This window comes from Heptranchias perlo, chromosome 4 (genome assembly GCF_035084215.1).
Source record: "Heptranchias perlo isolate sHepPer1 chromosome 4, sHepPer1.hap1, whole genome shotgun sequence".
Classification (NCBI taxonomy): domain Eukaryota; kingdom Metazoa; phylum Chordata; class Chondrichthyes; order Hexanchiformes; family Hexanchidae; genus Heptranchias; species Heptranchias perlo.
Window position 1 is genome coordinate 119,330,162 of NC_090328.1, and position 23,214 is coordinate 119,353,375.

A 23,214-nucleotide genomic window follows, 5' to 3' on the forward strand; every position below is an offset into this window, starting at 1 on the left:
CATTTTCCGCCAGGATTTTTCTGGCGGGAGATTGCCAGAGTCCGTGGAGAATTGGCGTAAGGAAGGACTTCTTCACACAAAGGGTAGTGGAAATCTGGAACTCTCTCCCCCAAAAAGCTGTTGAGGCTGGGGGTCAATTGAAAATTTAAAAACTGAGAGATTTGTGTTAGGCAAGGATATTAAGGGTTATGGAACCAAGGCGGGTAGATGGAGTTAAGATACAGATCAGCCATGACCTAATTGAATGGTGGAACAGGCTCGAGGGGCTTAATGGCCTCCTCCTATTCCCATGTTCCTGTTTCTCCAGGGTTTGCACTGATCTTCTGCTAAAGTTATGGCGGAAGATTGGGAAAAGCACCCGGGAATTTGGGACCAGGTTGTTTTAGTTTTTGATGAAGAGTCTACTCCCAAAATAGGAGCCGACATAGAGTGTATTGAAAGCACACTAGTTGAAGCTTTTGTTCTTGTGTTTTATAAATTCAGAAAGGGTATTAAGCTGAGAGAGAGAGTCTTTCCTAAACATTTGTGCTCTTTATTTCAATGAAAGTCTTTGCTTCTGATTTCAGATTATACAAAGGTGATTTGGGCTATTGCAGTACATATCGTGGAGACGTATGCAAAGGCCTTCTGGGAAAGGGTGAACTTGTTTTCTTCAACTCTTCTTATGCCGATGCAGAGGGGACACAAGAGATGATGGCACGGAGTGCATGGACGGAGTTGGATGGCGTGAGCTTGCTGTGCAAACCAGCTGCTGAGTCGTTACTGTGTCACTTCATTTACCAGGACTGTAACCCCTCAGGTTTGGGGCCTTCTCCTAAACCTGTGTGTCGGTAGGTCTTTCGCAGAGTTGTTATAAGCCTAAAAGTTACTGTTGCTGGTATTAGCAGCTGCACACAACACTTGGTCCGCTATTTTAAGGCAGGCGTTAACCCATTTATTTTAAATGGGTTCATGTCTCCACTAAAATAAATCAGTAAATAAACCTCAGCATTCTTGAGGCAAAGTATCAGCCTGCCACATTCTCCCCATCCTACCTGTTTGCAAACTTTTATCTAAAAGTATAGAATGGTTACAGCACAGAAGGAGTGCCGGCTTTCCGCAAGAGCATTCCAGCTAGTCCCACCCTTTCCCCGTAAATTTTTCTCCTGCAAGTACTTATCCAATTCCCTTTTGAAAGTAAGAAAGATTTGTATTTATATAGTGCCTTTCATGACATCCCAAAGTGCTTTACAGGCAATGAAATACTTTTTGAAGTGTAGTCGCTGTTGTAATGTAGGAAACACAGCAGCCAATTTACAAACAGCAAGATCCCACAAACAGTAATGACCAAATAATCTGTTTTAGTGATAAATGTTGGGCAGGACACCAGGGAGAACTCCCCTGCTCTTCTTCAAAATAGTGCTGTGGGATCTCTTACAGCCACTTGAGAGGGCCTCAGTTTACTGTCTCATCTGAAAGACTCTCACTCCGACAGCATAGCACTCTCTCAGTACTGCACTGGACATGTCAGCCTAGATTTTGTGCTCTAATTTCTGGAGTGGGACTTAAACCCACAACCTTCAAGATTCTGAGTAAGCGTGCTACCTAATGAGCCACAGCTTTTTTTTTTATTCGTTCATGGGATGTGGGTGTCGCTGGCGAGGCCAGCATTTATTGCCCATCCCTAATTGCCCTTGAGAAGGTGGTGGTGAGCCGCCTTCTTGAACCGCTGCAGTCCGTGTGGTGAAGGTTCTCCCACAGTGCTGTTAGGAAGGGAGTTCCAGGATTTTGACCCAGCGACAATGAAGGAACGGCGATATATTTCCAAGTCGGGATGGTGTGTGACTTGGAGGAGAACGTGCAGGTGGTGTTGTTCCCACGTACCTGCTGCTCTTGTCCTTCTAGGTGGTAGAGGTCGCGGGTTTGGGAGGTGCTGTCGAAGAAGCCTTGGTGAGTTGCTGCAGTGCATCCTGTGGATGATACACACTGCAGCTACTGTGCGCCGGTGGTGAAGGGAGTGAATGTTTAGGGCGGTGGATGGGGTGCCAATCAAGCGGGCTACTTTGTCCTGGATGGTGTCGAGCTTCTTGAGTGTTGTTGGAGCTGCACTCATCCAGGCAAGTGGAGAGTATTCCATCACACTCCTGACTTGTGCCTTGTCGATGGTGGAAAGGCTTTGGGGAGTCAGGAGGTGAGTCACTCGCCCCAGAATACCCAGCCTCTGACCTGCTCTCGTAGCCACAGTATTTATATGGCTGGTCCAGTTAAGTTTCTGGTCAATGGTGACCCCCAGGATGTTGATGGTGGGGGATTCGGCGATGGTAATGCTGTTGAATGTCAAGGGGAGGTGGTTAGACTCTCTCTTGTTGGAGATGGTCATTGCCTGGTACTTGTCTGGCGCGAATGTTACTTGCCACTTATCAGCCCGAGCCTGGATGTTATCCAGGTCTTGCTGCATGCGGGCTCGGACTGCTTCATTATTTGAGGGGTTGCGAATGGAAATGAACACTGTGCAATCATCAGTGAACATCCCCATTTCTGACCTTATGATGGAGGAAAGGTCATTGATGAAGCCGCTGAAGATGGTTGGGCCAAGGACACTGCCCTGAGGAACTCCTGCAGCAATGCCCTGGGGCTGAGATGATTGGCATCCAACAACCACTACCATCTTCCTTTGTGCTAGGTATGACTCCAGCCACTGGAGAGTTTTCCCCCTGATTCCCATTGACTTCAATTTTATTAGGGCTCTTTGGTGCTACACTCGGTCAAATGCTGCCTTGATGTCTGACTCCTGCATCTAGTAAAGCAAAACACTGGGTTAATATAGTTGGACCTCTCCAGTTCACCAGCATTTGCTCATTTGTTAGAACTCTCATCTCTGAGTTAGAAGATTATGAATTCAAGCCCCACTCCAGAATTTGAGCACGTATTATAACAGTACAGAGGGAGTGCTATCCAAGGAAGAACAGAGAAATCTCCTGGTCAACATAACTCCCTCAATCAACGGCACTAAATGCACATTCGCTTTTCATTCATCCAGTAGCTGTTTGCAGGATCTTGCTGTGTGGTAATGGTTGCCATGATTCTTATTTAACAACCATCATTGCACTTCAAAGTAATTAATTGGATGTGGACACAGTTTTGAGGTGTGGCCGAGAAATATGATAAGGAGTTATATAAAAATCCAAGTTTTTCCTTTCTTCCTTGCATTGTTTACATCTCACTCGCTTACATTTACCTTTGGATTTGCGTGTACTCGTTGACTGATTTATCAGTAAGTGCAGTCAGCAATAAACTGGAGAGAAAAATTAAACTTGTGGTGGGTTGTTGTCACCCTCGATAATCTGGGCGTTAACCTGGCTCATCAGATCATCCGCCCTCGTAGAACCCGCCTGATTTTCATCCCACTGATTTCATTGGGATACCGGGCGGGTTCTGGAGTGAGCGGGCGATCCACCCGACCAAATTATCGCCCGGGGGGTAAAGGTGACTATGACCCCCCCACCCCCAACAGCTTTCATCCTTGTCACAGGAAAGGGGAACTTGGCAGTTGCTAACTGCTTGTTGGGTGCGTTCCTAAAATAATTATAATCATAATGAAAGGGGACGTTTTCTTCATTGAGAGGTGTTTCATAAAGATGGCGCTCCTTTTGGGACCTTGAGAATTCATTGATCCTGGACTCCCGTTGGGACTGAGTTCTACAAACCCGTAACATCAATTCAAAATTATGAGAGATTTCGATAGAGTAAATAGGGAGAACTGTTTCCACTGACAGGAGGGTCAGTAACCAGAGGACACAGATTGAAGCTCACTGGCAAAAGAACCAGAGGCGAGATGAGGAGAAATGTTTTTACACAGTGAGTTATAATGATCTGGAATGCATTACCTGAAAGGGTGGTGGAAGTAAATTCAATAGTAACTTTTAAAAGGAAATTGGATAAATACTTGAAGGGGAAGGAAATGGCAGGACAATGGGGAAAGAACAGGGGAGTAAGTCTAATTAAATAGCTCTGTCAAAGAGCCGGCACAGGCACGATGGGCTGAAAGGCCTCCTTCTGTGCTGTATGATTCCATGATTCTATGATCTCTCCAACCTACGCTCCTTTCAATCACAGCTTCCTGCTAGAAGCACAGGATTAGTGAACTGACCCTCTTTTTTTTATTCCCATGCAAACTTTAATGGCAGAACACAATCAAAAGGAATGTTTGTCGTTGAGATCACCAGTCGCTGGATCAGGGCAGCACTAGAGGAGGCACAGGTGCCTCTTAATTCCAATTTGAGATCCCATTTCTCCCCATTACGGTTACTTTGCTGTTTGAGATATCGACTATCATGGCTAAACATAGGATGGTTGAGAGGACAATTGACACCAGCGTTGTAAATAGCACAAGTCACGTTTCCCTGGTGCAATGAGATCTTTTGCCCTTGTGAACGTGTGGGGACTTAAACAGATTAGGTTACCTGTATGAGAATGAAATGTCCCTTGTAGCTATCAAAGTACTCCCACAAGTTGCTTTGGTGCTTTAGTGTTTTTCCTTTGGGGAAGCTTCGTGAATTTTATGCTTAGGTTGAAGTATTACAACACCAAGTTATAGTCCAACAATTTTATTTGAAATTCACAATCTTTCGGAGGCTTCCTCCTTCCTCAGGTGAATGTCCACAACATTCACCTGAGGAAGGAGGAAGCCTCCGAAAGCTTGTGAATTTCAAATAAAATTGTTGGACTATAACTTGGTGTTGTAAAATTGTTTACAATTGTCAACCCCAGTCCATCACCGGCATCTCCACATCAGGTTGAAGTATGTCAGTGCTGGAGAATAGAACATTTTCCCACTTTTTACACCCAGTGTCAGGCACTCCCAGGCCAGCTTTAGCATGAACCAGATGCAGAACAACATTTAAACACCTGCATTACTCCAGCAGTGAGCGATGACCAAATCTCGGAAAAGTACTTCCTCCCACCGCGCCAATAAGACAATGTTGATTTTCCACATCAGCCATTCTTGTGGCTTCTGTGAGTTATCACCAATTTAGTGCCAATTAGTTCTAATTAGGGCTAGTTTTGTGCAATGGACCCAAATACACTTGAGACAAGGTCGAGATTGCCCAATGTCTTACTTCAATTATGGTTCTTATAGCCAGCAGAAACAGAGAGAGAGAGAGAGAGAGGGGGGGGGAGACACATCCTATCGGTCTGGATTGGATTCAAGTCTAGGTCCCAGAGGTGGAACAATTATGCCTCAGCCCGTTGTGCTAGCGAGGGCTTTACCCTCATCTGTTTCCCATTACATACAATCTACCAGAATAATCTTCTCTAAATTTACAGTATTCAATATATTAGACAGTAAATTTCTAGAATTACTGAATGGGGTGTTTTCTAATTTTTCTAAATAAATATTATAAATTGTCTTTTGACTTTATTGGTTGCGGCCGATATTTCATTTAACAGTAGGGCATCTAACTACAGGAATGACTTTGCCTGGAGTTTTGTTTTTTTTCTATATAGCTATCCAGGTATCAACTGTTGCTCAGTTGATAGCCTTCTTGCCTTTGAGTCTAAAGATCATGGGTTCAAGTCCCACTCCAGAAACTTAAGCATAAAATCTAGGCTGACACTCCAATGCAATATTGAGGGAGTGCCGCACTGTTGGATGGTGCTGTCTTTCAGATCAGATGTTAAAGTGAGGCCCTCTTAGGTGGATGTAAAAGATCCCATGGCAGTATTAGAAGAAAAGCAGGAGGGTTCTCCCTGGTGTCCTGGGTCAATATCTATTCCTCAACCAACATTACTAAAAACAGATTATCTGATCATGATCACATTGCTGTTTGTGGGAGCTTGCTGTGTGTAAATTGGCTGACGTGTTTCCTACACTACAACAATGACTACCCTTCAAAAGTACTTCATTAGCTACAAAGCGCTTTGGGATGTCCTGAGGTTGTGAAAGGCGCTGTATAAATGCAACTCTCTTCTGCAAACGGCAATTTATACCAGCTCAATTGCTAAATTTAAATCTGAGATAGATAGCTTTTTGGCAACCAAAGGTATTAAGGGATATGGGCCAAAGGCAGGTATATGGAGTTAGATCACAGATCAGCCATGATCTTATCAAATGACGGAGCAGGCACGAGGGGCTGAATGGCCTACTCCTGTTCCTATATTCCTATGTTCTTAAGTTCTTTCTTTCCTTATGTATTTAGGGCTTAAGGAAGATGAACTTCAAACAAAATTTGTTGCTATTTGTTTCTTTCTTTAGAATCACTTCTTTCTAAAAATGACACGTGTATTAAGTTTTGGGTCTTTCTTTGTTTTAGAGAGCACTGCCTGGCAGTGAAAGAGCTGTATTGTTACAAAGAATGGCTGTCTATGGAGGACAATTCACGCAAAGGAATTTACTCTGCAGGTCTGAATCTACCAGACTGTCACAGACTCCCCAGCATACATCAAGACCCAGACGCATGCACCAGAGTCTCATTTCTTGGTAACTATTACCTGCTTGAAATGAAATAGGTACCAAATGTATCGGCGTTAATCCACAAAATTACATTAATACCCAATACAAAAAAATGTATTACAATATCTAACTGGCTAATTATTGTTCCTTTATCTTGCAGACATGAAGAAAGGGCTCATTACCAGTGAGTAAATACACCTTGTTCTATTTTATGCCATACTGGTAACTGGTAACCATGGTTATATCAGTCGTTGCAACTGAGTTTATAAAATCATTGGCTCAATTTTAAAAGGGTGGCGGGATGGCTGGGGTGGGGGAGGTCAATGGGCACGCGGCAAACCCGGATAATAAAAACTTACCTTTCCCCACGTTGCTGGCCCTTAACGTGGTTCTGGGCTTGCCATCTGAAAGCTGCACAGTGGGCAGACTGTGCACCCACATGACAGGCTGTCAGCTGGAGAGTCTAGATTTAAAGGACCGTTGCTCCAATGGATTTTGCTGGAGCAAAGAGCAAGGAGACCCATTGGAGCAGCACAGGGTCAAGGCTGCTCCAAGATTTAACGATGCCTCACTTAAGGTGCTACTGGCTGGGGTGAGGAGGAGGAGGGAGCTATTTTACCGGGCCGACAGGAGGAAGCGCCCTGTCACTGCCACCAAGAAGGCCTGGCTCAAGGTGGCAGAGGAGGTCACCAGCAGCAGGAACATCTCCTGCACTTGAGTCCAGTGCAGGAAGCGCTTCAATGACCTAACTAGATCAGCAAAAGTGAGTACACTTACTGATTCTCCTGCATTCTGTGTTGCACATCACCACTTACCCCTCCCTCCCAACTCATTCTGCACTGCCAAGACTACTCCATCACATCACTCCTCACACCCACTGAAGGCTCATCCTCAACTTACCTTCACTTCCTGAGCACTTTCTCACCTCCCCATTTGTGACCCCACCACTACCACTCACCCCAATCCTCATCCAGTGTGATGTCTCTGTCTCATACTCAGCCTCTGATGCACCTCTTTCACGGTCAGCCTCACCCAAAGCAATGCGTTGATCGGTTGGCCACTTCACCATCACTCACTCACACACCTGTACTTTCTCTCCTTCGAGAAGAGAGCTCAGAATGCACGCGAGAGGGCGAGGACTGGAGGGGGGGCCACAACAAATAGCGGTCCTCACAGAGGCGGAGGAGGAGGCCCTGGAGATCAGCCGCACCCTCGAGTGCCTGTCTGTCGGGGATGCCGAGACTGGCACTCCACAAACATTTGGTGACACAACTTTAACATTCAGCACACACAACATGAATTGATGTTAAGAATGCTTGGCATGCTGAACACCTCAGTACGCTCATCGCAACATGACACATCTGTGATGATGCTTAATATTGCCTTCTGTTCTCTTACAGGCCCTTCAATGACCGCAGTGATGACAGAGGGCGATTCCTCAGAGGAGCTCCTGGCCTCTGAGGGTGCACCATCACATCTTAGCGAGCCATCCACCAGCGCAGATACTCACACCTCGGTGGGCCCTAGTAGTCAATTAGTTGGGTTGGCATCTGGTGAGTCACCACACACAAGTGAACATGAGCAGACACTGGTGGCAGGGGCAGCTGTGGAGAATCCATATCGGTGGGAGCACTCCTCTCCAGGCTCTGCTCAGCCGGTTGCAGATGCTGAACCCTGGGGGCCATCCTTTAAAAGGAGAATGATCGAGGGACAGCAGCACATTTGCGAGGTGCTGGAACAATAGTGCAGAAGATGGAGGAGTCCAACTCCTGCATGAGTGGAATGGTGGCACAGGTACGGGAGGGCATCTCTGAGATAGTGTTGCAGGGACGTGAGGGTATCTCTGAGATAGTGTCGCAGGGATGTGAGCAATTATCTGAGATAGTGTCGCAAGCAACTGCAGAAATGTCTGAGATAGTGTCGCAGGTAAGTGTGGGAATGTTTGTGATGGAGAGAAGGCCAGCCTCCATGGAGCTTCAAGCATGGCTCACAAATGAGTCAATTCTGTCCCTGACCATGGCCCTTCAGACCCAGAGTGAACAACATTCTGCTGCCTTAAACAGGTTGACAGATACTTTAGAAGTGGTCTTCCAAGGCATCACACATGTCCTCCAAACTGTTCCCCAGCAGAGTGGTAGGAGTGATGTGGGCTTGCTCCAAGGGAGAGATGATGGCGAAAGGGAACATGGAAGTGGGGACGCCACTCAAAGTGTTCCCACCTCTCACCTGTTCCCCCCCCTCTCAACCGTTCCCCCCCTCTCAACCAGTACCCGCAATGCTCCCTCCCCTCCAGGTGGCCGAGTCCGCCCCTGCACGTTTGGAGGTGGAGCAGTCTTTGGAGGGGCCCTCACGGGCTCCAAAACCCAGAGGGCATAGGCCCAAAGCATCTAAGCAGTCTGGCCATGGACATGAGCAACCTGCCACTACCTCTGCTGCAGCCACAGGAGATGCACTACGTAGAAGCGGTAAGAAGAGAAAGGCTAAGGATTTGTGATCACGAAAGGTATGCACAAGGGTGTCTGACAGACTGTCATGTTTTTCATTTATATTTAGTTTATGTTAAAGTCACATGAAATGTTATCATTCTCACCACTACTACCACGTCTTGCCCATTCTTGGCTGCCTTTTGTGATAGTGCCCTTTCATGAGCTTCACCATGAATGGCGACACTTGATGTCACCCAGTGGGTCACTTTACAATGGGTGTATGTGTAGTTGCAGGACTGTTTTGTGCGGGGGGTAGGGGGAGGGGGGTTACTGGTGTTGGCGCTGGTCTTTCCAGGTGGTGTGAGGACTGGACTCTTCTCACTTTCTGATCTTATGAGAACCGTTCACATATGAGTGACTCCCTGGCCTCACGAGCAGCCAGGTGAGCCGCTGCTCAGCCTGTATGTTCGTCCTCCTCCTCCTCCTCCACCTCCTCCTCCTCCTCAATGGGGATGGCAGATGTGGATGGTGGATGAGGGGATGGAGCCTCCTCAACTGGTACCCCTCTCTGTTGCACCATGTTGTGCAGGACACAACGCACTACTATAAAGCGACCCACTCTTGCTGGTGCGTATTGAAGCACTCCCCCAGAACGATCAAGGCAACAAAATCACATCGTCAGCAGTCCTATCGAATGTTCAGTTATAGACCTGGTGATGATGTGGCTGTCATTGTATCAATGCTGTTGCTCGCTGATGGGGTTCCTCAGAGGTGTCATGAGCCACGTGTGCAGGGGGGGAATCCCTTGTCCTTGAGGAACCAGCCCTTAACGGTTTTCGGTGCGTGGAAGAGGCCCAGGATGTTGGATTCCCTCAGAATGAAGGAATCGTGGCAGCTGCCAGGGAATCTGGTGCACACATGAAGAAATCTTTTGCGGTGGTCACAAATGAGCTGAGCATTGATGGAGTGCTGGCCTTTCCTGTTGATGAACAGTCCTGGCTCGTGTGAAGGTGCTTGGATTGCTATATGCATGCAATTGATTGCACCCTGTACACATGGGAAGCCAGCCACAGAGTGGAATCCCACTGCCCTCTCCGTCTGGCTGAGGTCGTTCATGGGGAAGTTGATGTATTGCGAGGCTCTGCGAAACAAGCCATCGGTGACCTGCCTTATGCACTAGTGTGCAGACGACTGAGAGACCCTGGCGATGTCCCCGGTGGCACCCTGGAATGATCCGGAGGCGAAGAAATTGAGGGCAGTGGTGACTTTAACAGGTAATGAGATGCCGCCAGGCCCAGCCGGAAGCAGCTCAGCGTGAAGGAGGCTGCATATGTCTGCGACCATCTGGTGACTGAATCTGAGCCTCCGTATGCACTGCTCCTCAGAGAGGTCCAGGAAGCTGAGCCTCGGTCTGTAGACCCTGTGGCGAGGGTAGTGCCTCCTGCGACGTCGCTCCCTCTGTGTGCCCTCTGTGCTCTTGTGCAGGTACCTGTGGCGCAGCACCGTTTTGCGGAGCTCCAAGTGGCAGAAGTCCAAGCCTTGGCTGGCGAGGATGGTGATGTTCCTCATCCTCTGATGTAATGGTGAATGCAGCCATCGTGCCCCCCTTCCTGATGGTGTCAGTTTGTGGGGGTCCGAAAAGTTGGTGAATACGTGTAAACAGAGCAATTCTGAGTGGAAACCAAGAATTTTCAGTCTAAACGCAAAGACCTCCCAGCCAAAAGTTTGTCTGAGAGAACTGAGTGCCCTGCTGCAATAACTCACCTTTTATCCCCATCTGTCAAACAGGGATTTAAATGTCCAAATGGCTGCCGGCTGAAACACGACTCCTTCACCATGGAGTGTTTCAGAAGCCACGGGAAACACGCTGAGGCAGTGTTAAAATCCTTTCCCTGCCTCAATCAACATAAAGTTAAGTACTTCAACAAGTTCAACTCCCTTAATTATTGGTTTAAATAGCAGCCCGCTGGCTTTAATTGCCAGTGGGACTTCCTGCTTCCTGAAGCGCGGGCACACACTCATGCGTCTGGGTCAAACACAGAAGTCGGCGGGTTGGAGCCGGCATTCGTTCCCGCTCTGGATTTCTCCGATTTTCTTTGCCCCCCACCCCCAACATACCCGGACTTGGCTTTTAAAATTGAGCCCCATATGTTTGTGAATAATTAATACATAATATCCCAGTCTATAAATAGGTTTACTTCCACCGTTCCTTCCCAGGCAGTTTCTAAATGTAAATAATTATTTAAAGGTAGATTTTGTGAATTTGAACTCCTGGCCGAAAACCCTTTGTGGGACCCACTAACCTCTGACCCCAAATTCTTTGTGGCTCGGAACTGCTCCCGTTCCAGCACTGTAACTTCACCGGAGGCGGAACTCGGGTTAATGTTTAGCGGGGTTTCCACCATACATCCAGCAAAGTTATAGCGTTGGAGTGGGAGGAGCTCTTAGGGAATTCCTGGTCAATATGTGCTTCTGATGGGTGAGCTCGGCATCGGGGCGCAAATTAATAACTTCCACCCTTATGGTTTACAACGATCGTTCATTAATGGGAGAGTTTTACCACCAGTGCTGACTTGTTAAAAATTAAACCAGTGCATAAAATTATTGTTTTGGTTAATTTTAATTTTTGCTGTTTCAGTCGATTTGTTTAAAATCAATGAGTGCTAATGGGAGAACTGACTGGAAGGAGGAAGAAGCTGTATCAATATTTATAGAAATACTTGGGTAAATCTTTGTCATTAATGTTCCCACCTCAGTGCTTCAGATGCCAGGAATTTATATGGGGATTCGGGAGTGCTCCTCACTCATAGGCCCACGGCTTTCCATCCATAATGCTCCTTAAAACCTACCTCTTTGACCAAGCTTTTGGTCACCTGACCTAATATCTCCTTATGTGGCTCGGTGTCAAATTTATTGTCTGATAAACACTCCTGTGAAGCGCCTCGGGGCGTCATACTACGTTAAAGGCGCTATATAAATGCAAGTTGTTGTTGTTTATTGTTTAGCCCATCTTACTGTTCATTATTTAGTATGTACAAAACAACAAGACAGGCAAAGCAGATAAATTCAAACTTTTTTTTTCCACGATGAGGCACTTACTTTGCCTGTGAATTGAATGAATTACTCCAATTAAAACCATTCATTCCAGTTCAGCAATAGGAGATAATTAGACAAGTATGACAAATCCTGAACTTTGTTGGTTAAATTCAAATTGAGAACTGCCACTATTTAGGGGTTTTGGGGAGAATGTGATTTTCCGTGTGTGTGTGTGTGTGTGTGTGTTCATTAAGATGATGGGTGTCAGAGCTGAAGGATGGAACACTTACATTTTGGATATCAAGTATCCCCCCGGTCAGCTATAACACAAGCCAGATGTGCAGTGAACTGGATAAAAATGAAACCATTCTAACAAAAACTAAAGCCTGTTTGGAAAATTAGGATTACGTTTGCTTTAAAATAAACCCCAAATGGAAGGGAGAGAAATTACAGTGACAAGTAGGGAAAGGTATTGTGGAAAAAATGGTGCATCCTAACTATGAGCACTCAACCTCTTCCTGCAAGTGATGTTTTGGTTTCTCAAATGTTAATATCTTTCTGTAAATTTCATTTACAAATTTGAGTTTCATAGTTAGGGAGTTGCTTGGTCCACAATGCGATAATAATTATAGCAAGAAAATGATTCCTCTTGTCTTCAATTCAGTAGCTTGTTCCTTCTCCGCGGTCATTTCAATCCACTTTTTTCAGACCTTCTACTTCCGTGTCGAAGCAATTGTAATCAGGTCACACTTGATCACCACTTGAAGGTCTAGGCAAGTGGACTGAAATGTAATGGAAGTAATGGAAGCTTTCCTGCAGCGGATATATTGTACGCATGCAAACAATTTTGGCTCCTTATGAATTTTGATTAACTCCAGCAGCCAAGCAGAGGAATCCTGAATTGACAAGGTCAGAAAAATACGACTGTTGGAGCCAAGATCCTTTTTAAGTCAGGTGGAAGCTGGACAATGGAGATGTGCCAAACTCCCTGGAACCTCTGCCCTTTCCTTTCAAATTAAACAGTGACACAAGAGTTGTGATTGAAACTATGCTTAACCATACTGTGAAGCATTGACATTAATCATACCCATTACAGTGTAAGGACATTTAGGGCCTGACAGTAAATGTGGTTGGTTCAAGAGTGCACGCATACTTAGTTTTGGAGTTACAATTGATTCTGTTTTCTCACTGAAGGTGAGAAGAATTTCAACACAGTAGAAACACTTACATTTATTATGCAGAGATGTCAACATTCACATTCTGGTTCTTAACAATTCTTTTCAATTGATGGCTGTGTTTCCTAATTCTGATTTTTTTTATTTGCATCCCCATTTCTACAGAAATGTGCTACAGTGATAACGGGAGGTTCTATCAGGGCTCGGTGAACGTCACAGCATCTGGTATTCCCTGTCAGAAGTGGAGTGAACAGGTTAGTAGCTGCAGTGTTTATGCCACGGAATCTAGTCACTGGTGTTCACAGATTGCAAATGAGTATCGACTGTTTCCATCGTGCCCCTGACCCCTTCAGTGCTTCCTCTGCTCTTAACTTCTACCCTTTTCCAGACTGCAGCGTTCCTATTACACACATCAACACTTTTATTCTTTGTGTGCAGACAGGATGGATTTAACCCTATAATAGACTGCAATATAACTCCACTGGTATTAAGAAACCATCGTATTCACCCAAAAGGAAGTAATGAGCTTACAGAATCACCAAATTATACAACACAAAAGGAGGCCATTCAGCCCTTCATGCTTGTTTCAGCTCTCTGAAAAAGAGAGCTTAAACTATTTAGTCCCAAGGACCTCTCCTCCTTAACTTTCCCTTTTCAAATATTTATCCACTTCCCTTTTAAAAACTGTTATGGATTCAGCTTCCATTGCTGTTTCTGGTAGCACTTCCCAAGTCCGAACAGCCCTATGACTTTTTTTTAAATCCTGAACTCTCCCTTTATTTTTTTTGAAGAGGATCTTAAATTTATGCCCTCCAGTTACTGACTGGCCAACCAATGAAAATAAGTTTTCGCTATTTACCTCATCAAAAACCCTCATAATTTTAAACATTTCTATCAGATATCAACAACAACAAAAACTTGCATTTATATAGCATCTTTAAAGTAGTAATATGTCCCAAGGCGCTTCACAGGAGCGTTATCAAACAAAATTTGACACCGAGCCACATAAGGAGATATCAGGACAGATGACCAAAAGCTTGGTCAAAGATATAGGTTTTAAGGAGCATCTTAAAGGAGGAGAGAGAGGTAGAGAGGCAGACAGGCTTGAGAGGCAATACCAGAGCTTGGGGCCTAGACAGCTGAAGGCACGGCTGCCAATGGTGGAGTGATGAAAATTGGGGATGCTCAAGAGGCCAGAATTGGATGAGCATGGGATCTCAGAGGGTTGTAGGGCTGTAGGCAGTTACAGAGATAGGAAGGGGCAAGGCATGGAGGGATTTGAAAACAAGGATGAGAATTCACCTTCTTTGTTCTCTGGTCTCTCCACATAATTAAAGACTCTCATCCTTGATAACATCTTAAGGAATCTCTTCTGCATCCTCTCCATGCCCTTGACGTCCTTCCTACAGTAAGACGCCCAAAACTGAACACATTATTTTAAGTGTGGCCTAACCAATAATCTGTGAAGGCTTAGCATTACCCTGGAAATTTTGCTGGAGTCACTGCTAGTTCAACCAGGCGGGCAGAAATCCAGGCCCAGCACACTGCTGCCAGACAGTAGAACCAGGGCTACATGTCCATGTCCGGTGGTCCTGTGGGAGATAGATAGGCATCTGATCCTTAGCCTTTGAGTAGCAGTATAGCAGTCCTGATGGTTTTATTTGTGCCTAATTCTCTGATGATAGCGGCGGTAGAAGCTCTCGATACTCAGTTACGTATCTCGGTCTCATGCCACTTGGTGAGGAAGTAAATGTCCAATCGCCGCTGACATCCAAATCTGTAGCAGTCTAGAAAAAATTGTCTCCTCAGTCACACACCTTTGAACATTTCATTCATAGGATCTAAATTTTAAATCTTAATCTGAAGTCTGATTACCCCTGAATGGTTCTGGCTAAAATGTACAACCATCTTGAAATTTTGTTGTATGGGCTGTCCTCTACATGTGAGCAAAGTTAGGGAGCAACAATGCTACCCTAGTTCTGAGTGTAGTGTAAAAAAGGGAAGTTCTGTCTGTAGTGTAACCATTGCACAGAGTATACATGGCTTCCAGTGCAAACAGATCATTTTATTAGGACCCACATTATTCCAACCATTTCCAATGCACAGGTTGATCTGATTGACAGATTACCAGAGTGGAAAAACCTTATCCATTAGACTTTGAACTTCCCTTAGACACAACAAAAAGCAACGATAAAGAAAGAACTTGCATTTATATAGCGCCTTTCATGACTTCAGGACATCCAAAAGTGCTTTACAGCCAATGAAATACTTTTGAAGTGTAGTCACTGTTGTAATGTAGGAAATGCAACAGACAATTTGCACTCAGCAAGATCCCACAAACTGCAATGTAATAATGACGAGATCATCTGTTTTTTAGTGATGTTGGTTGAGGGATAAATGTTGGGCCTGGGCACCGGAGAGAACTCCCTTGCTGTTTCTCGGAATAGCGCAATGGGACCTTTTGTGTCCAACTGAGAGGGCAGGCGGGGCCTCAGCTTGATGTCTCATCCAAAAGACGTTGTCGAAGTGTTGTGTCTGCCAGATTCGCCCACTCCCCTTGTTCTTGCACAAACCTGAAACAGAATGTAAAGAGAAACCCTCTGAGGAGGAAGAAAAATAAGGAAAATAAAAGAACTGGCAGTGGGCTGAAAAAGGTTTATTTTGCTTTTTATTCCAGTTCAATTGCATCCATCCTTCAGTCAGTGTCTATTAGCAGCATTGTTTTTCTGCAACATCTGTGAATTGCATGGCTGAGGGTTCCTGGCTTGATAATACAGTGCTGGGTCAGACTCAGTGTAAAGTTATGTGTTAGATTTTTGTTTCAAATCTAGGACAGATGCTTTTAAGGGGAAGCTAGATAAACACATGAGGGAGAAAGGAATAGAAGGATATGCTGATGGGGTGAGATGAAGTAAGGTGAAAGGAGGCACGTGTGGAGCATAAACACCGGCATAGACCTGTTGGGCCAATTGGCCTGTTTCTGTGCTGTAAATTCTGTGTAATTCTCTATGTAACTCAATGCTTCGTACAATATTCAATTGAATTGAAGTCACAGTTTCTTCAGAAGTATTTCTCCAAAGAATTGAGGAGAACAATGGCAGCTTCACAAACATATTTGTTTTTGCATTGCAAAAACTCCCTGCCTGGTCCCACGAGATGTGCATTTGAATTGACAGACAATGTTATTCTTTCCCCCCTCGAAGGTTCCCCATTTCCACAGACGTTTGCCAGAGTTATTCCCAGAACTGACCAACTCCAACAACTACTGCCGTAACCCAGGAGGTGAGAGTGAACGCCCTTGGTGTTACACCATGGATCGAGCCATCAGATGGGAATTCTGTAACGTGCCTCTATGTACTAATGGTATGTATTTCGACATACATTAGAACTGTGCAGTAACCACTATCATAATTGGGAACACGTCTAAATGTCATCCAGGAATTTGGGCTAATGTCCCAGTAGCCCTTCATAAGTGCAAAAAAAACAAGCTTATATTTTTGTTAGAAATTAATATCCTTCATGTATATTATCAGTGCGTTTTCCACAAAGCAGAAATCAGGCCATATGACATATCGCCTCTGGGTCAGAAGGTCGTAGGTTCAATAAGAACATAAGAAACAGGAGCAGAAGCAGGCTGTAAGGCCCCTCGAGCCTGCTCCACCATTCAATAAGATCATGGCTGATCTTCTACCTCAACTCCACTTTCCCGCCCGATCCCCATATCCCTTGATTCCCTTATATCCCAAAAATTTATCGATCTCAGCCTTGAATATATTCAATGACTCAGCATCCACAGCCCCATGGGGTACAGAATTCCAAAGATTCACAACGCTTTGAGTGGAGAAATTCCTCCTCATCTCAGTCCTAAATGGCCGACCCCTTATCCTGAGACTACACCCCCTAGTTCTAGACTCTCCAGCCAAGGGAAACAGCCTCTCAGCATCTACCCTGTCAAGCCCTCTCAGAATCTTATATGTTTCAATGAGATCGCCTCTCATTCTTCTAAACTCCAGAGAGTATAGGCCTATTCTTTTCAACCTCCTCATAGGACAACCCTCTCTTCCCAGGAATTAATCTAGTGAACCTCTGTTGCACCGCCTCTAAGGCAAGTATATCCTTCCTTAGGTAAGGAGAACAAAACTATATACAGTACTCCAGGTGAGGTCTCACCAAAAGCCTGTACAATTGTAGCAAGACTTCCTTACTCTTGTACTCCAACTCCCTTGCAATAAAGGCCAACATACCATTTGCCTTCCTAATTGCTTGCTGTACCTGCATATTAACTTTCCTTGACAGCAAAATCTCTCTGAACACCAACATTTAATAGTTTCGCACCATTTAAAAAATATTCTGTTTTTCTATTCTTCGTATCTCATATTTTCCCACATTATACATCTGCCACCTTCTTGCCCACTCATTTAAACTGTCTATATCCCTTTGCAGACTCTTTGTGTCCTCCTCACAGCTTACTTTCCCAACTAGCTTTGTATCGTCAGCAAACTTGGATACATTACACTCAGTCCCTTCATTTAAGTCATTAATATAGATTGTAAATAGCTGAGGCCCAAACACTGATCCTTGTAGCACCCCACTAATTATAGCCTGCCAACCTGAAAATGACCCATTTAGCCCTACTCTCTGTTTTCTGACCGTTAAGCAATTTTCTATCCATGCTAATATGTTACCTCCAACCCCATGAGCCCTTATCTTGTCACTCCAGAGATTTGAGCACAAAATCTAGGCTGACATTCCAGCGCAGTAGTGAAGGAGCGCTGCATGTCCGAGGTGCCATCTTTCTGATCAAACGTTAAACAGAGGCCCCATCTGCCCTCTCAGGTGGACGTAAAAGATCCCACTGCACTATTTCGAAGAAGAGCAGGGGAGTTCTCTCCAGTGTCCTGGGACAATATTTATCCCTCAACATAACATCACCAAAAAAATAGGTTATCTGATCATTTGTCTCATTGCTGTTTGTGAGACCTTGCTGTCAGCAAATTAGCTGCCACGTTTCCCTACATAAGTGACTACACTTCAAAAGTAAAGTGCTTTGGGATGTCCTGAGGTGAAAGGTGCTATATAAATGCAAATTCTTTCTTTTTATATCTTACATACCAACAACCCTGACCTACTTACAGCAAGGAAAAGAACGGATATAAAATAATTTAAAAGCAAATTGCTGCAATAGAAATAAGCAAGCCTACTTTGGACCCATACCATAATGTCATTGTAATGTGGGCTGGATGCTTCAGAGTTCAAGTTGACAGCTTTGGAGATTCTTGTTGTGATATTTCTAAATTGAACCAGGTTAAACTGAGCAGATGCAGTGTTAGTATCATGAACTGCATACCTCCCACTAGATAGAAACTCAGGTAATTGCACTGAGTACAAAAAGAGACAAATAATATACAGTAATCATTTATAGATGGTCCAACACATCACCAAGTTATATGGGTTGTTGATCTCAGCCAGGTCATTGGGGCAGTGCAAAGGAAAGACAGGCACTTGCCCTAAAGGGAGGAAGGGGCAATTGAAGGGCAAGTCAACCTAAGTGATAAGTAAATCTTAACAGTTGGCTACAAAGCAGAAATGGTTTATGGAACAGAATTGGCCAACTTGACCCAATATTAGTGCATAACAGGAGATCGTTAATAATGATTACATAGACTGGATACCAATGGTCATATTGGTTCAATTATTACCCCTTCCCCTTCTTATTTCTTGACGACACAGACTTGTGCTAGGTTCCAGAGGTGTTGGCCTCCCTATGGTAGGTCATTTTTCATGTGTAAGCCTCGACACAGGCTATTACATCAGAGCTCAGCCCGGTCCTGTCCTCACCAGATGTCCAGACACACACACTGGATAGCAATCAGGAGTGGGTCCTTCCTGTTTTGCACGGCTCAATAACACACTAAGTCATCAGGGGAGCTATAATCACTGTTATATTTATATGTGCACATTTCCTGTATCTGCATGGCACGACTGGTCTAATATTTATGCCAAAAATTTTGCTTTATCCCAAATGTCTGAATATTAAGAGTGTTGAACACGAAGTGTATTAAGTTGCTTCTCAATGTGTTTCTCCTTTCCAGCTACTTCAATAATACGTGCGGAGCCTAAAACAGGAACATTAAGTACACCCACCCTTACCTCTGCAACCTACTCTATGACTGTCATCGTTTCCATAATCTCAAGCTTCGCAGCATTCGTACTGTTGATAATTATAATCCTTACATGTCACCGTCGTCAGAAGGAATGGAAGACCAGAAAGAGGTGAAGAACGTCTTCTTGCTTTATTTCCTACAAGATATAATGAGAATGGGTAACTGACCAGTTTCATAACTCCTTCATAACCCATAGCTGAAGAAGTTATGCTAAACCTTTATAAAGCACAGCTAGAGTACGGTGTCCAATTCTGGGCACCACAATTTAGCAAGGATGGCAAGGCCTTGGAGAAGGTGCAGAGGAAATTTATCAGAATGGTACCAGAAATGAGGGAATTCAGTTATGTGGAGAGATTGGAGAAGCTGGGATTGTTCTCCTTAGAGCAGAGAAGGTTAAGGGGTTACTTAATAGAGGTGTTCAAAATGATGAGGGGTTTTGATAGAGTGAATAGGGAGGGTCGGTAACCAGAGAACACAGATTTAAGACAACTGGCAAAAAAGCTGGGGGGAGACGAAGAGAAATTTTTTTACTCAATGAGTTGTTATGATCTGGAATGCACTGCCTGAAAGGACGGTGAAAGCAGATTCAGTAGTAACTTTCAAAAGGGAAATTGGATATACATTTGAAAAGGAAAAGTTTGCAGGGCTACGGGGAAATAGCAGGGGAGTGGGACTAATTGGTAGCTCTCTAAGAGAGCCGGCACAGGCACAATGGGCCGAATGGCCTCCTTCTGTGCTGTATTATTCTATGATTCTATTTCTATTTATAATCATGCTTTTTGTTTGAATAACACAATATTGGAAAATCAAATTCCCATGACCTAGGGGGGTTCAAATCAATTCCAGACTGATGGGATTGTCTTTTTCTCTTTCATTCTTCTTTCAGATAGTGTTAAGTATATTCACATTTTTTTTCCAGTTACAGAGGAACTGAAACCCCTACACTGACAGCTCTTCCTTCAGAGCTGCTGTTGAATAGACTTCACCCCAACCCAATGTACCAGCGGTTGCCCCTCCTTCTGAACCCTAAACTGCTCAGCCTTGAGTATCCAAGAAATAACATTGAGTATGTGCGCGATATTGGAGAGGGAGCCTTTGGAAGGGTGTTCCAGGCAAGGTAGGCAAATATTCGATCTTTTGTGTAGGGGAATTTGACAGAATCCTAATGTCAACAGAAAGAAAGAAAGACTTGAATTTATATAGCACCTTTCATGACCTCAGGATGTCCCAAACGCTTTACAGACAATGAAATATTTTTTGAAGTGTAGTCACTGTTGTAATGTAGGAAACACTGCAGCCAATTTGTACACAACAAGATCCCACAAACAGTAATGTGATAATGACCACATAATCTGTTTTAGTGATGTTGGATGAGCGATAAATATTGGCCAGGACACCAGGGAGAACTCCTTGCACTTCTTTGAAATAGCGGCATGGGATCTTTTACATCCACCTGTGAGGGCAGACAGGGCCTTGTTTTTTACACAGCAAGTGTTTAGGATCTGGAATGCACTGCCCAAGTGGGCGGTGGAAACAGATTCAATTATGGCCTTCAAAAGGGAACTGGATAAGTACTTGAAAGGAAAAAATTTGCAGGGCTACGGGGAAAGGGACTGACTAGATTGCTCTTGCATAGAGCAGGTGTGGACTCGATGGGCTGAATGGCCTCCTTCCATGCTGTAACCTTTCTATGATTCTATGATTCTAATGTCTCATCAGAAGGACAGCACCCCTGACAGTGTAGCACTGGGAGTGTCAGCCTGGATTTTGTGCTCAAGTCTCTGGAGTGGGATTATGAACCCACAATCTTCTGACTCAGAGGAGAGAGTGCTACCCACTGGGCCACGGCTGATATCTCCTAAATGATTACTTTTGAGTTTGATAACATGCTACTATTTTTGAAACATTTGATTCCAACATCCTGCTCCCAAAAATACATGGGTACAAACGACACGAACAAAATTGTCATTTGTTTGTCTCCTATTTAATGGAACTTTATCCCATTACACTGGGCTATTCTTACCGGTAAATTAAACAGACATGATTGTCAGCACCAAAATAATTAGACTGGCTATCTGCAGCACCCAATCAGTATCGGCCAATATGTACTTAGGCAGTCTTCCATCTGCCGGAGGCAAGTTGCCAGTTCAGTCACCAAGTATGTCAGCCAACCTTCATTACAAATCAAAACGCACAGCCCTCTCTCAAGTGTATAGTTATTCAGGAAAGAAATCTACTCTGGCTGCCGTGCTCTACTTTCGGTTGCAGTGTCCGAGTGCGATACATAGACACGTTCCACGGTCGGTAAAATTGATCGAAAAATTGTAGAAAAATGATTCGCAAGTGACCCTGGTTTTATAATCAGTTGTAACATCAATGGAAATCCGCCACTAATAGCAAATGTATATGGTGAACATTAATTTTGCACTTTGCTATAGCACGAATTATGAAATGAGCCAGTCATTTCATTTTTAGCACGTTTCCATATTGTGGCTGATGTAATACGTAGAGTTACAGGCAATTACTTAGAATTTTACAAGCACAGAAACAGGCCATTCGGCCCAACTGGTCTATGCCGGTGTTTATGCCCCACACAAGCCTCCTCCCACCTTGCTTCATCTCATCCTATCAGCATATCCACCCAGCCAATTGCAGCATGATATCCATGCACCACAGTCACAGAGTGCTGTATTTCACTCTTTTAAGACATATCCTGTTTATCTTTCACGTTTTTTTGTATGAACGTTGTATGATGTTTTTCTGTGAAAACAAGATGACCCCTTATTTATAAATCAACAAAATCTCTACAAGCCTCATGTTGTCTGAGGCAGTTTCGACTTCCTCTTGTGCAATTGAATCATGAACACAGGTCAGTAATAAAAATAGTTTGGGGTATTTATAGTTTGGAATAAGTTCCGAAGCTTCCTCCAGATCTAAAATGTGTACGGCGATTCTTTACAAATTAGTTGTTACATAGAATTTACAGCACAGAAACAGGCCATTCCACCCAACTTGTTGGTGTTTATGCTCCACATGAGCCTCCTCCCACTCCATTTATTTCATCTTGCCCTGTGGACATATCCTTCTATTCCTTTCTCCCTCTTGTATGTATCTAGCTCCCCATTAAATGAATCTATTCCAGTCGCCTCAACCACTTCGTGTGGTAGCGAGTTCCTCATTCTCACCACTCTCTGAGTGTTTCCTTGATTCAGTTGGTAAATGCACTGCCCAATGTGGAACCAAGCTGTACAGACCAGGATAGCCTCGTTTGAAATCAACGCTGTTCTAATTTAGCTGCTTTTAGCCAGATTTGCAGAAAAATTTTGAAGGGGTTTGACAGGTAGATGTTGAGAAGGTGTTTCCATTTGTGGGGGAGACCAAAACTAGGGGTCATAAATATACAATAGTCACTAATAAATCCAATAAGGAATTCAGGAGGAACTTCTTTACCCAGAGAGTGGTAAGAATGTGGAACTCACTACCATAAGGAGTAGTTGAGGTGACTAGCGTAGATGCATTTAAGGGGAAGCTAGATAAACACATGAGGGAGAAAGGAATAGAAGGATATTGTGACAGGGTTAGATGAAGAGGGATGGGAGGAGGCTCGTGTGGGGCATAAACACTGGCATGGACCAGTTGGGCTGAATGGCCTGTTTCTGTGCTGTAAATTCTATGTAATTCTATGTAACAAGTGGTGGGTGCTGCAACTGGCTACTTTGGGCTACCACGAGGAAAGAATCAGCTCGAGGTTTCTGTTCCTTAACATTATCTAGCTGGAATGTGCCTATGCATGGATGTCAGGTGAGAGCAGGATCTGGTATTCATCTGTGATGCCTCCACAGTTGAATAAAGAATCAGGCACTTTGTTGAGGTATTGGAGGGTATTTGGCTGCCTTGGGTCACCACTTTCAGGAGCGGAGGAGACCGAATTGGAAGAAAAGCTCGAACATATCCAAATTTACCTCGTTCAAATTGTCCCA

The 23,214-nt window shown here is 44.4% G+C and overlaps 1 protein-coding gene across 1 annotated transcript in view; it reads left to right on the forward strand.

Moving 5' to 3' along the window:
• musk (muscle, skeletal, receptor tyrosine kinase) overlaps positions 1-23,214 on the forward strand; it is a 144,313-nt gene that overhangs the window by 78,804 nt on the left and 42,295 nt on the right. Inside the window, exons 9-15 of the mRNA XM_067983572.1 lie at positions 567-830; positions 6,294-6,460; positions 6,594-6,617; positions 13,236-13,324; positions 16,274-16,433; positions 19,163-19,343; positions 20,154-20,351. Of these exons, the coding sequence (XP_067839673.1) occupies positions 567-830; positions 6,294-6,460; positions 6,594-6,617; positions 13,236-13,324; positions 16,274-16,433; positions 19,163-19,343; positions 20,154-20,351 (1,083 nt within the window). The remainder of the gene's footprint in view (positions 1-566; positions 831-6,293; positions 6,461-6,593; positions 6,618-13,235; positions 13,325-16,273; positions 16,434-19,162; positions 19,344-20,153; positions 20,352-23,214) is intronic.